At 39.8% G+C, this 13,342-nt stretch overlaps 1 protein-coding gene across 4 annotated transcripts in view; it reads right to left on the bottom strand.

Moving 5' to 3' along the window:
• The window catches only part of AIG1 (androgen induced 1), a 293,600-nt gene that overhangs the window by 45,702 nt on the left and 234,556 nt on the right, over positions 1-13,342 (bottom strand). For 2 of the 4 annotated variants that reach the window (XM_049902506.1, XM_049902516.1), the window contains exon 4: positions 5,894-6,009. The exons of the other annotated variants lie outside the window; for them this stretch is intronic. In XM_049902506.1, coding sequence (XP_049758463.1) covers positions 5,894-6,009 — 116 coding nt within the window. The remainder of the gene's footprint in view (positions 1-5,893; positions 6,010-13,342) is intronic. 4 annotated transcript variants of the gene reach the window in all.

The following is a 13,342-nucleotide window of genomic DNA, read 5'->3' as shown; positions in this document are numbered from 1 at the left end:
TCCTCTGACATCCCTCTTGGTCTTTTCTTTCTTTTCAATGACCTCTTGCTTTGTTCATGTATGATGTCTTTGATGTCATTCCACAACTCGTCTCGTCTTCAGTCATTAGTGTTCAAGCCTGCACGTGTCTGTCATGTTGCTGTGACGCTGCAAGCTATGCCACCAGTATTCAGATAACAGCACGGTCACCTATGGAGGACAGGTTTCAGCTGAGCTTCCAGACTAAGACAGACTAGGAAGGACCCGGCAGTCTACCTCTAAAAAGAATTAGCCAGTGAAACCCTTATGAATAGCAGCAGAACACTGTCTGATGTAGTGCCAGAAGAGGAGCCCCCCAGGTTGGAAGGCACTCAAAGGACGACTGGGGAAGAGCTGCTTCCTCAAAGTGGAGTCAACCTGAATGACGTGGATGGAGTAAAGCTTTTGGGACCTTCATTTGCTGATGTGGCACGACTCAAAATAAGAAGAGATAGCTGCAAACATCCATTAATAATGGGAACCTGGAAGTGTACAAAGTGTGAATCTAGGAAAATTGGATATCATCAAAAATGAAATGTAATGTATAAACATCAATATCCTAGGCATTAGTGAGCTGAAATGGACTGGTATTGGCTATTTTGAATCAGAGAATCGTATCGTCTCTAGCATGCCGGGAATGACAACTTGAAGAGGAATGGTGTTGCATTCATCATCAAGAAGAACATTTCAAGATCTATCCTGAAGTACAATGCTGTCAGTGATAGGATAATATCCATACGTCTAAAAGGAAGACTGGTTAATATGACTATTATTCAAATTTATGCACCAACCACTAAGCCCAAACATGAAGAACTTGAAGATTTTTATCAGCTTCTGCAGTCTGAAACTGATCGAATATGCAACCAGGATGCATTGATAGCTACTGAAGATTAGAATGCAAAGGTTGGAAACAAAGAAAAAGGGATTGGTATTTGGAAAATATGGCCTTGGTGATACAGACAATACCAGAGATCGAATGATAGAATTTTGTAAGACCAACGACTTCTTCATCACAAATACCATTTTTCAACAACATAAACGGTGATTATACACATGCACCTCGCCAGATGGAACACACAGGAATCACATTGACTACATCTGTGGAAAGAGACGCTGGATAAGTTCAATATCATCAGTCAGAACAAGGTCAGGGGCCAACTGTGGAATAGACCATCAACTGCTCATACGGAAGTTCAAGCTGAAACTGGAGAAAATCAGAGCATGTCCATGAAGGCCAAAATACGACCTTGAGTATATCCCCCCTGAATTTAGAGACCATCTCAAGAATAGATTTGACGCGTTGAAAACTAATGACTGAAGACCAGACGAGTTGTGGAATGACATCAAGGACATCATACATGAGGAAAGCAAGAGGTCATTCAAAAGGCAGGAAAGAAAGAAAAGACCACAGTGGAAGAGTTAATAGGTGTGGCAAACTTCATTGTTGTCTTATTTTAAGAAATTGCCACAGCTGCCCCAATCTTCAGCAACCACCACCCTGAGCAGTCAGCAGCCATCAACACTGAGGCAAGATCCTCCACCAGCAAAAAGATTATGACTCTCTGAAGGCTCAGATGATGGATAGCATTTTTTGGCAATAAAGTAATTTTTGATTAAGGTATGTACATTGTTTTTTCTTAGACATAATTATATTGCACACTTAATGGACTATAGTATGGTGTAAACAGAACTTTCATATGTACTAGGAAACCAAAAAATTCGTGTGACGATATCTGCTTTATAGTGGTGGTCTCGAACCAAACCCCCAATATGTCCGAGGAATGCCTGTATAAAGGGCATGTGCTTATGCTCCCTCTTCTGAACACCATTGTGAACTTTCATTTTGGTGCCTCCCTATTTGCAGATCTTTGAATCTGACTAAAACCCTTCATTTTACAGAAACTCTATTTCTTTGTTAACAACTGGTAATAGCAAACATACCAACTATTTCCTATGTGCCAGGCATTGTCTATGGGCTCTACATACTGAGTCTTCACAAGCACCCTGAATGGTAAGTACTAATGTTGTTCCTATTTTACATTTCAGTAAGCTAAAGCCCAGAAAGGTTAAGTGGAGAAGCCAGAATTCAAACCTAGGAAGTGGATTTAACCACTTGGCTTGGCTGCTTCTGATATGTTTCCTCATGAAAATGAAAGCAAACAAAAACAAAAACTTGCTGAATATGTTTAGCCACAGAGTACTCTTCACATAGTAATAGGTAGTGGAGGGCATGGTTAATAGTATGGACTCTTCAGCCTCACTTGTGGGCTTGCAGTATTGTTCTGGCAACCACCTAGTGGCATTTTCTTGGGCAAGTCATATAATCTTTCTAGTCTTTAGTTTTCTTATCCATAAAATAGGCAAGATAATGCCTTTCTTAAAAGGTTGTTTTGAGAATGAAGTGAGGCATTTGTAAAGCACTCTGTAACAACGTCCAGTGGCCGTTGAGTCAATTCCAACTCATGGTGACCCCAGGTGTATTAGAGTAGAACTGTGCTCCAGAGGGTGTTCAATGGCTGATTTTTCAGAAGTACAGTGTTAGGCCTTTCTTCCAAGGTGACTGTTGGTGGCCTCAAACTGCCAACCTTTTGGTTAGCAGTTGAGCCCATTAAGCATGGAGCTTAAAAGAAACCCTCAAGAAATAGTAGTCATTACGATTCCGGATAATTACTCTTGCATTAGAGGACCTCTGCGTTGTATCCTGAGTGAGATAATATGAACCCTTTCATTTATTAGGGGAAATCCCACAAATAAGGTGCAAGGAAGTATGTATGGGGGTGAAGGTATGTGTTTGTGTGTGGCGGGGGGTATATGCAGGAAAGGAATGAAGAACCACAAATGGACAGGAGAATATTTGTGCCCCAGACACCTGGGAAAGTGGAGAGAGAAGTGCGGGTGGGGAGCAGAAGTGGGTATGGATGGAGTCTAGGGTGGCCTCAGATACTAGACTGGGGGAGGACTGGAACCATTAGCTGAGGTGGAGGTTGGGAAATGGAGCTGGCTGAGGGTGGGAGCTCACTGGGCTCCATCCTGTGAGGAAAGTGCTGTTAATGGAAAAGTTTCAAACTGGAGGCACTTGTGTCAGATGTAAGAATGACAAAGCCAACATGCATTCCCAGGAAGAAAAAAAATCAGGATGTAAGCCATTTATTCATGGGAAGAATGGGTCAAGATGTAAACAATCTGTTCCTGGGAAAAATGTGTTCATGACTGCAAATCTTGTGTAACCGAACTGAAACTGGCTAGCACCACTCACGCAGGTACAGTAGTAGCTCACTCTTTCCTAGCCAAGTGGCCAACCTTTACATTTCAAAGGACTTCATGCTGAAGCTGATCTTACCTACCATCATTCATTAACCCTCTGCCTTTCCTTTGTTCTCTATGCGTATAGACCCCTCACTCAGATTGAACAATGGAGTGCTTTGTATTTTTACTTAGGGCTGCCTAGCTAGGGCTGTATTATTCTTCAATAAAACTCCTTTTCTTTCATTCCTGACAGAGTTCGAGATTTTCATCTTTGACAGTGCTTTCTCAAGTCTCCTTATCCAGATCTAGGAACAGAACAGATTCAGACAGAGAAGGATACCTGTGAGACTGGAAAGCAAGCAAGAGCGAGAGCTATGCATACAGACATCCTGGCCAGGAGCCCCTGAGGTATAGATTCAGCTCCACCATACCCAGCATTATAAGGGAGATCTGCTTATTTATTTTATAATGAACAAGCGATAAGAGGCATGCTTTTTTAAATTCTGGAATGAGGTCTGGAATGTCCAGTGACAACACTAGTTAGTATGTTATCAAAAGATTTCATATCCTGAGCCTTTCACTGCTGTCACTGGTATGTAGGCCCTGAGGTAGTCTGGACAGGAAGCAAAAGCCAGTACCTTTTTTGATAACAATGAAAATCCTTGGATTTATATAATGTGACACAATGTGAGGGGCACTGTTTAACTCTTGGCAGCGCTGTGAATGCCTAGGGCAGAACACCAAAGGAAAAAGTCGACTTTGAAAGCTTTCTCAGAGCAAATCTGAGAGAATTCACTGGTTAATGCAAATACATGTCCAAACAAGTACTGGTTTGCCGAGGGAGTATGCAGACCTGGCAAGACTCACTTGGCATGAAGAGTGTGAGTAAGCTTCATGTTAATGAGGGAACTTGGGGGTCTGTAGTGAAGAATATGTGGTATTTCCCATGTGTTTCTTTGGAACGTAGTCTGATTGTACCCATAGTGGAAGAAAGTCCACCAGAAAGCATATAATTCCTGAAACCTCTGGGGCTCTATGTGGTGCAGATAATTTAATGGCATATAAATGAATTTGTAGAAATATACCCAGAGTTCCCAGGGTAAAGAACTTTCCTTCCCACAGGTAAACAAATATGAGTGCAAAGTAATGAGACTATTTTTCCGGTGGGGGGTAGGGGATAAGTGGTGGTGATGAGGGGTTGATTTTTAAACTAATGCTATAGGCAGTTCCAGATATATTCTAAATATTGCAGCATCCCTGGGATCACTGTGTAGCCTATGTGACTCTTCTGAAAGATAACAGCTATTTCGATATCAAGTTCATTGGTATAAATCACAGAAATTCATTTTTATAAAGACTTATATGACAATAGCCACATTTCACCTTAAGCTCTGATCTTTTGCACTTTTTGTATCAGCGAAATTCAACACTTATGGTTCCAGATGGAAAAAAACCTAGAAAGTGACTAAGAAAACCATTCATTGACTAGTTAATGAAGTGGCAGATGGGTGCACCTTAACACATGTTTGTTCTGGGGTCCATAGTCTGGGTGTTCCCTTAGATCTAGCCACAGGGTGTGACTCCTAGCAGCAAATTTTCTCTCTGCTCAGATCTAGGCCATTGTGTGATCGTTTATGCAAAGTATGTGAAGTGCTGTACTGACCTTTATTTTATATTTCTGGGATGACTGCAGCAAAACATTCTACGGAGACTAGGCCTCCCAAAGCGCACTTGGATTTTGGCTGGGATTAAGTACAGTTCTGGGGCATTATCCAGTCCTTCAGGCTTAAAGGGGATACGGTGACCCAGAACTCAGGACAAACAGTATCAAGAGGCAGAGATGCTGGCAGAAGGGACCTCTTCTGTATGTGTTAATGTATCCAAGAGGACTTGGAATTATAGAGAAAATCAAGAAATTCTCTATCTTAAGATTGACTAATTTTAAAAAAATTAAAACATGGTATAAACTAAAATGAATGTGAAGTAAGCTCATCAGGCAAAAATTCTTATCAGATAAGCTTGGCACCTCACACATGGAACTTAATAGCGCCCAGTGGACCAAATGTAGATTTCTTGTGATTTACTTACTGCAACATTAAAACAAACAAAAAACTAACCCCCCAAAACAAAAACCCAGTTAAATATATTCTGTGTGCAATAGCTAATTCTGGAACCGGTTTGGAACCAATTCAGGAAAATGTACATCTTCACTTGTTTCATATAAAGTTTAAAGTCACCCCTGTAAGAGGTCATTTTCCTGTCCTTATTTTGTTTTCAACAACTTCCCCACCCTGAAGAGAAGCAACGACAACAACAAGCCCAAGCAAAACAGCCCTTAAGCAATACAAAGCGTGTCCAAGAAAAACATTTAGCTTGAAGGAGGGTTGAATGTAGCCTTGGAAGAACCACTGCTTACATGGGATTGTTCAACAAATTCCTGTTGTGTGAGGTTTGGCATATACTTTCTAAAAATATAAGCATCTGGGGAAACGAGACAAAGCCCAGGTCTTGGACCAAATGAGGCACGCAGTGTGAATCTGTTAGTGATTATATCCATAATGAAATATGTGCCCAAATTTAGCAGTCAAAATCTAATACACTATGAAAGCCCAGCAGGCAGAGTCCTTACCATAATATATAGCCAACAGAGAAGGTACATATGGCGGCGAGGCCGCTGCTCCTGCTGGGATACTGATGGTGCGATGTCCTCATCTCGATTAATATAAAGGGCAAAACCGTCGTGTGCTGAAACAGAACAGAGACCAGGTGACACAGATTTTTATCATCGCCCCTCAGTGCTGTTTTCTTCTTCACTAGGAGAATTAACAGTGTAAATTCCTAGGAAAAGCACCACAGCAGAAAGCTCACCAATGAGGCAGAATCAACATGAAAGCATGTATTGGATAAATTGCTCCATTGGCATTTTTCCTCTGGATCTTAATTTTTGAAATTTTATTTGGTTTTCATTTATGTTCGTTATAGGAAATTTGAATAATATAGAAAAATATTTGGAAAATAAGAAAAAATAGAAAGTGACCACTGTTAACATTGTGGTATATGTCTTTCTATTTTTTCCTTCCTGTTTGTATTATTTATACCTAGTTGAGATCATACTGTGCATGTAACTCTGTTTTGGATTTTTATCAAAACATTGTAGAATGAGAATTTTTGGCGTGCTATTTTAGAAATCCACATAGAATATCAACCCTGACCACAGCTGCCCAAAACTTCATTTTATCAATGCACTACAATTTATCTAACCAGTTCCTCTTCATGGATATTAAGTAGTGATGTTTTCAAATTTTCATTTATTAAAAATGTCATGATGAATTTCTTCTGCATAAGTCATTGTGTGAATGTCTAAATGTTAAATTGTTTTTTATAGTAGTAGTTAGATGCCATCAAGTTGGCTCTGACTCACAGTGACGCTATACACAACAGAATGAAACGCTGCCTGGTCCATCATCACAATCATTGTTATGCTTCAGCCCATTGTTGCAGCCACTGTGTCAATCCATCATGTTGAGGGTCTTGCTCTTTTACATTGGCCCTCTACTTTACCAAGCATGTTGTCCTTCTCCAGGGACTGATCCCTCCTATTAACATGTCCAAAGCATGTGAGATGTAGTCTTGTCATCCCTGCTTCTAAGGGGCATTCTGTTTGTACTTCTTCCAAGACAGATTTGTTCGTTCTTTTGGTAGTCCATGATATATTCAACCTTCTTCTCCAATACCACAATTCAAAGGTGTCAATTCTTCTTCGGTCTTCCTTTTTCATGGTCCCCTTTCCCATGCATATGAGGCGAACGAAAACACCATGCCTTGGGTCAGGCACACCTTAGTCTTCAAGGTGACATCTTTGCTTTTCAACACTTTAAAGAGGTTACTTGCAGATTTGCCCAATGCAACGCGTCTTTTGATTTCTTGACAACTTCAATCTTTTCTCCACTTACTGTGATGTTGCTTATTGGTCCAGTTGTGAGAATTTTTGTTTTCTTTATGTTGAGATGTAATTCATACTGAAGACTGTGGTCTTTGATGTCAATCAGTAAGTGCTTCAAGTCCTCTTTCAGCAAGCAAGGCTGTGTCATCTGCATATCGCAGTTGTTAATGAGTCCTCCTCCAAACCTGATGCCCCGTTCTTCTTCATATAATCCAGGTTCTCAGATTATTTGCTAAGAATACAGATTGAATAGGTATGGTAAGAAGATATAGCCCTGATGCACACCCTTCCTGATTTTAAACCATGCGTCTTGATCTATGTATGTACAGGTTCCTCATGAGCACGATTAAGTGTTCTGGCATTCCCATTCTTTTTAATGTTATCCATAATTTGTCATGATTCACACAGTCAAATGCCTTTGCATAGTCAATAAAACACAGGTAAACATCTTTCTGGTATTCTTTGCTTTCAGGCAGGATCCATCTGACATCAGCAATAATATTCCTGTTCCACATCCTCTTCTGGATCCACCTTTAATTTCTGGTAGTTCCCTGTCAATATACTCCTGCAGCCACTTTGTAATGATCTTCAGCAAAATTTTACTTGTGTGTGATATTAACGATATTGTTCAATAATTCTTGCATTCGGTCAGATCACCTTTCTTGGGAATAGGCATAAATAGGGATCTCTTCCAGTCCGTTGGCCAGGTAGCTGTCTTCCAAATTTCTTGGCATAGATGAGTAAGTACTTCCAGGGTTGCATCCATTTGCTGAAACAACTCAATTGGTATTCTGTCAATTCCTGGAGGTTTGTTTTTTGCCAATGTCTTCGGTGCAGCTTGGTCTTCTCCCTTCACCACCATAGGTTCCTGATCATATGCTACCTCCTGAAATGGTTGAACGTCAACCAATTCTTTTTGGTATAGCGACTGTGTATTCTTCCATCTTCTTTTGATGCTTCTTTAACAGTCTCCCTGTAGAATCCTTCGATATTGCTACTTGAGGCTTGAAATTTTTCTTCAGTTCTTTCAGGTTGAGAAATGCTGAGCACGTTCTTCCCTTTTGGTTTTCCATCTCCAGGTCTTTGCGCATGTCATTATAATACTTTTTCTTCTGGAGCCACCCTTTGAAATCTTCTGTTCAGTTGCTTTACATCATCATTTCTTCTTTTTACTATAGCTATTCGACTTTGAAGAGCAAGTTTCAGAGTCTCTTCTGACATCCATTTTGGTCTTTTCTTTCTTTCCTGTCTTTTTAATGACCTCTTGTTTTCTTCATGTATGATGTTCTCGATGTCATTCCACAACTCATCTGATCTTCAGTCTTTAGTGTTCAACGTGTCAAATCTATTCTTGAGATGGTCTCTAAATTCAGGTGGGATATGCTCAATGTCATACTTTGGCTCTTGTGGGCTTGTTCTAATTTTCTTCAGTTTCATCTTGAACTTGCATAGGAGCAACTGATGGTCTGTTCCACAGTCAGCCCCTGGCCTTGTTCTGAATGATGATCTTGAGCGTTTCCATCGTCCCTTTCCACAGATGTAGTAGATTTAATTCCTATGTATTCCATCTGGCAAGGTCCACAGGTACAGTTGCTGTTGATGCTGGTGAAAAACAGTATTTGCAAAGAAGAAGTCGTTGGTCTTGCAAAATTCTATCATGCAATCTCCAGCATTGTTTCTATCACCAAGGCCATATTTTCCAACTACCAATCATTCTTCTCTGTTTCCAACTTTCACATTCCAATCACCAGTAACTATCAATGCACCCTGATTGCATATTCTATCAATTTCAGACTGCAGAAGTTGGTAAAAATCTTTAATTTCTTCATCCATGGCCTTAGTGGTTGGTGTGTAAATTAGAATAATAGTCATATTAACTGGGCTTCCTTGTAGGAGTATGGATATTATTTTATCACTGACAGTGTTGTACTTTAGGATAGATCTTGAAATATTCTTTTTGATGATGAATGCAACACTGTTCCTCTTCAATCTGTCATTCCCAGAATGGTAGGCCATATGATTGTCTGATTCAAAATGGCCAATACCAGTCCATTTCAGCTCACTAATGCCTAGGATGTCTATGTTTATGTGTTCCATTTCATTTTTGATGATTTCTGATTTTCCTAGGTTCATACTTCATACACTCCATGTTCTGATTATTAGTGGACATTTGCAGCTGTTTCTTCTCATTTTGAGTCATGCCACATGAGCAAATGAAGGTCCCGAAAGCTTTGCTCCATTCACGTCATTTAGGTCAACTCTACTTTGAGGAGGCAGCTCTTCCACAGTCATCTTTTGAGTGCCTTCCAACTTGAGGGGCTCATCTTTCAGCACTATATCAGACAATGTTCTGCTGCTATTCATAAAGTTTTCACTGGCTAATTCTTTTCAGAAGTACATCCCTGGTTCCTTCTTCCTAGTCTTAGTCTGGAAGCTCAGCTGAATCCTGTCCACCATGGGTGACCCTTGTGGTATTTGAATACTGGGGGCATAGCTTCCAGCATCACAGCAACAAGCAAGTCCCCACGGTTGAGACAAAATGACAGATGCATGGGGATATTTTGTTAGAGTCAAAGTCTACAAAGGTTTTCAGGTTCTTGATATATAACGTTGTTGTTAGGTCCCATTGAGTAGGTTCTGATTTATAGCGACCCCATGTACAACAGAAGGAAACACTGCCCAGTCCTGCATCATTCTCACAATCATTGCTATGCTTAAGCCCATTGTTGAAGTTACTGTGTCAATCCATCTTGTTGAGGGTCTTCCTCTTTTCTGTCGACCTTCTACTTTGCCAAGCATGATGTCTTTCTCCAGGGAATGATCCCTCCTGATAACATGTCCAAAGTATGTGAGATATAGTCTTGCCATCCTTGCTTCTAAGGATCATTCTGGTCGTACTTCTTTCAAGTCAGATTTGTTTGTTCTTTTGGCAGTCCAATGCCACAAATCAAAGGTGTCAATTCTTCTTTGGTCTTCCTTATTCACTGTCAAGTTTTCAGATGCATATGAGGTGATCCAAACAGCATGGCTTGAGTCAGGCGGACTTTAGTCTTCAAGGTGACATCTTTGCTTTTCAAGACTTTAAAGAGGTTTTTTTGCAGCAGATATGTCCAATGCAATATGCCTTTTGATTTCTTGACTGCTGCTTCCATGGGTGTTGACTGTGGATCCAAGTAAAATGAGGTCCTTGAGAACTTCAATCTTATCTCCCTTTATTGTGATGTTGCTTATCAGTTCAGTTTTAACAAAAGCTGGAGAAGAATGGATACCTTTGCAGTACGGTGTTGGCAAAGAATATTGAGTATGTCATGGATTGCCAGAAGAATGAGCAAATATGTCTTGGAAAAAGTACAGACAAAATGATTCTTAGAAGGGAATATGGAGAGACTTTGTCTTATGTACTTCGGACATGGTATCCAGAGGGACCAGTATCTGGAAAAGGACATCAAGCTTGGTAAAATAGAGGGTCGGTGAAAAAAGAAGAAAATCTTCAATGAGATGGATTGATACAGTGACTGCAATAATGGTCTCAAACATGGCAACGATTGTGAGGATGGCGGAGGACGGGGCAGTGTTTTGTTCTGTTGCACATAGGGTCACCATGAATTAGAACTGGCTCGACAGCACCTAACACCAACAGCAATAAGTATTTTAGTGAAATGGGACCAGGTGGCAAGTAGTCCTTGGCAAGCAAAAGACATGCTGGGGATATCCAGGTGAACATCTTTGAATCAACTTACTGTTTATATTCATCAAAAAAAAAAAAAGAAGAAGATGTGATTTTGTAAGAAATATTAAGATGGTGGAAATTCTTTGCTTTAAATGTTCTATTATAGATAACTGTTTTGATTGCCAACACATTTGTACTTTGAGTACGGCATTCCAAAAATGTCACGTGGGTGACTCTGCAGTTCGGTAGCTTTCTACTTCTTCTTCCCTATTATTGTTTTAAAACAGTATAATTATCTCTGAAGGGAACCAAGCAAAATGTACACGGACGCTAATACAGAGACAGTATATATTTTAAGGATCTAATCTACTGGTTTTTCATTATAATCTAGTCAGGTCAGATGACATTGGCTTAATATTTCACCAACAATCTAAGATGTCAACGAATGTTTTACACTGAAGCATTCAATAAAATTCAAATATGTAGTAGCAATAAGGCTAACCTAAAAAAATTTTTTTTTTTTTTTTAATGCAGAAGAAGAATCCCTGCACTGAAGATAATGCTGGCTCTGATGGCCTGTGGAGACCACAGAATGATGATGATATTATTTTTGACTCATTAATCCTAAAAAAAAATCTAAACTCTACCTCTTCATTGCTCCAAACTGAGGAGAAAATCATCTGTTTTTCTATAAATTTATATCAGTTCAAATAACCAGCCTGAATATTCTTAGTTATCTAGGCCATTAGCTAATTTGCTGATTGTCAGATGTTATATCTAGAAGGGCTAGAATGCACTTTGATGATGCCAGGTAGAAATCTATTTGAAAAAGGTGTATCTTTCTAGATCACTTCATCAATAACATTATCATGACTGGAAAGGAGCCACTTGTTCCACTGGTGACATAATCACTGACAAAAGACCTTTTTGTGGTTAGCTGTGCATGTGCAAGTTTGGCCAGGGGCAAATCTCAGGAGATTTTCTTTTAAGGGACTAAAGAATGTCTAAACTGCCAGTTGCCATTGAGTAGACTTTGATTCATGGTGCCCTCTTGTAAGTCAGAATAGAACTGTACTTCACGGAGTTTTCAACAGCCAATTTTTTGGAAGTAGATTGCCAGTCCTTTCTTCTGAGGTTCCTCTGGGCAGAATCAAACCTCTAACCTTTTAGTTCGCAGCTGAGCATGTTAACTCTTTGCACCATCCAGGGACTTCAAATAATGTCTATACCCACCCACTGCCATCGAGTCAATTCTGACTCATAGCGACCCTATAGGACAGAGTAGAAGTGCCCCGTAGAGTTTCCAAGGAGTGCCTGGTGGATTTGAACTGCCGACCTTTTGGTTAGCAGCCATAGCACTTAACCACTATGCCACCAGGGTTTCCAATAATGTCTATACCCCCTAAAAATTTATAATGTAAACATAAACAGCATATATGAACAAACATATGTATATATACATTGCTGTTAATATATATATATATATTGCTGTTAGGTGCCATCAATTCAGTTCTGACTCATAGTGACCCTACGCACAACAGAATGAAAAACTGCCTGGTCTTGCGCCATCCTCAGGATCGTTGCTATGCTTGAGCCCATTGTTGTAGCCACTCTGTCAAGCCATCTTATTGAGGGTCTTCCTCTTTTTCCCAGACCCTCTACTTCATCAAGCATGATGTCCTTTTCCAGGGACTGATCCCTCCTAATAACATGTCCAAAGTATGTGAGATGTAGTCTTGCCATCCTTGCTTCTAAAAAAAAAAAAATGTGTATATATATACATATATAGATATATAATCACAAAATAAAATATTTTTTGAAAATATAAATCGTGCCCTACAGATAACTAAAGTTTTATGAACTAAAAAATGGTAAAAAAAAAAAAAAAGTATGAATAGTTCTGCTGAATCTTAAGTAATCTTTAGCAGCTCAGTTGTAACTCAAAATCTGCGGCAGGTAAAGGATTTATTATTTTAAAACTACAGGTGTGAGATCACTTCAGGGTTAAAAGCCAGTTCCAATCCACTTCCAGGCTTCAATGATTTAAGAATCAAGATGCAAATATTCAACTCCATTTCTGACAGGGTAAACCCATCCTGGCACTAAGAAGGTCAACAGTGTTATCCATAGTACTGAGAAAAGAGCCTGGCCCATAGGAAGTGCTCAATAAATATTGGTTGAAATAATTTAATCTTTAGAACTACATCCTACGAAAGAAATCAAGACAGTTGCTGTCAGTCAATTCCAGCTCATGGTGACCCCATGTGTGTTAGGGTAGAACTGTGTACCATAGGGTTTTCAATGGCTGATTTTTTGGAAGTAGATCACCAGGCCTTTCTTTGGAGATGCCTCTGGGTGGACTCAAACCTCCAATCTTTCCATTAGAAGGCTGAGCACCCTAACCCTTTGTACCGCCATAGACTCCAAAAGTGGGTATTATTAACTCCATTTTGCAGATGAGGCAG

The sequence above is a fragment of the Elephas maximus genome, chromosome 1, assembly GCF_024166365.1.
Source record: "Elephas maximus indicus isolate mEleMax1 chromosome 1, mEleMax1 primary haplotype, whole genome shotgun sequence".
NCBI classification, from domain to species: domain Eukaryota; kingdom Metazoa; phylum Chordata; class Mammalia; order Proboscidea; family Elephantidae; genus Elephas; species Elephas maximus.
The sequence above is the reverse complement of the archived record's forward strand: the minus strand, read 5'-3'. Positions and strand labels throughout refer to the sequence as shown.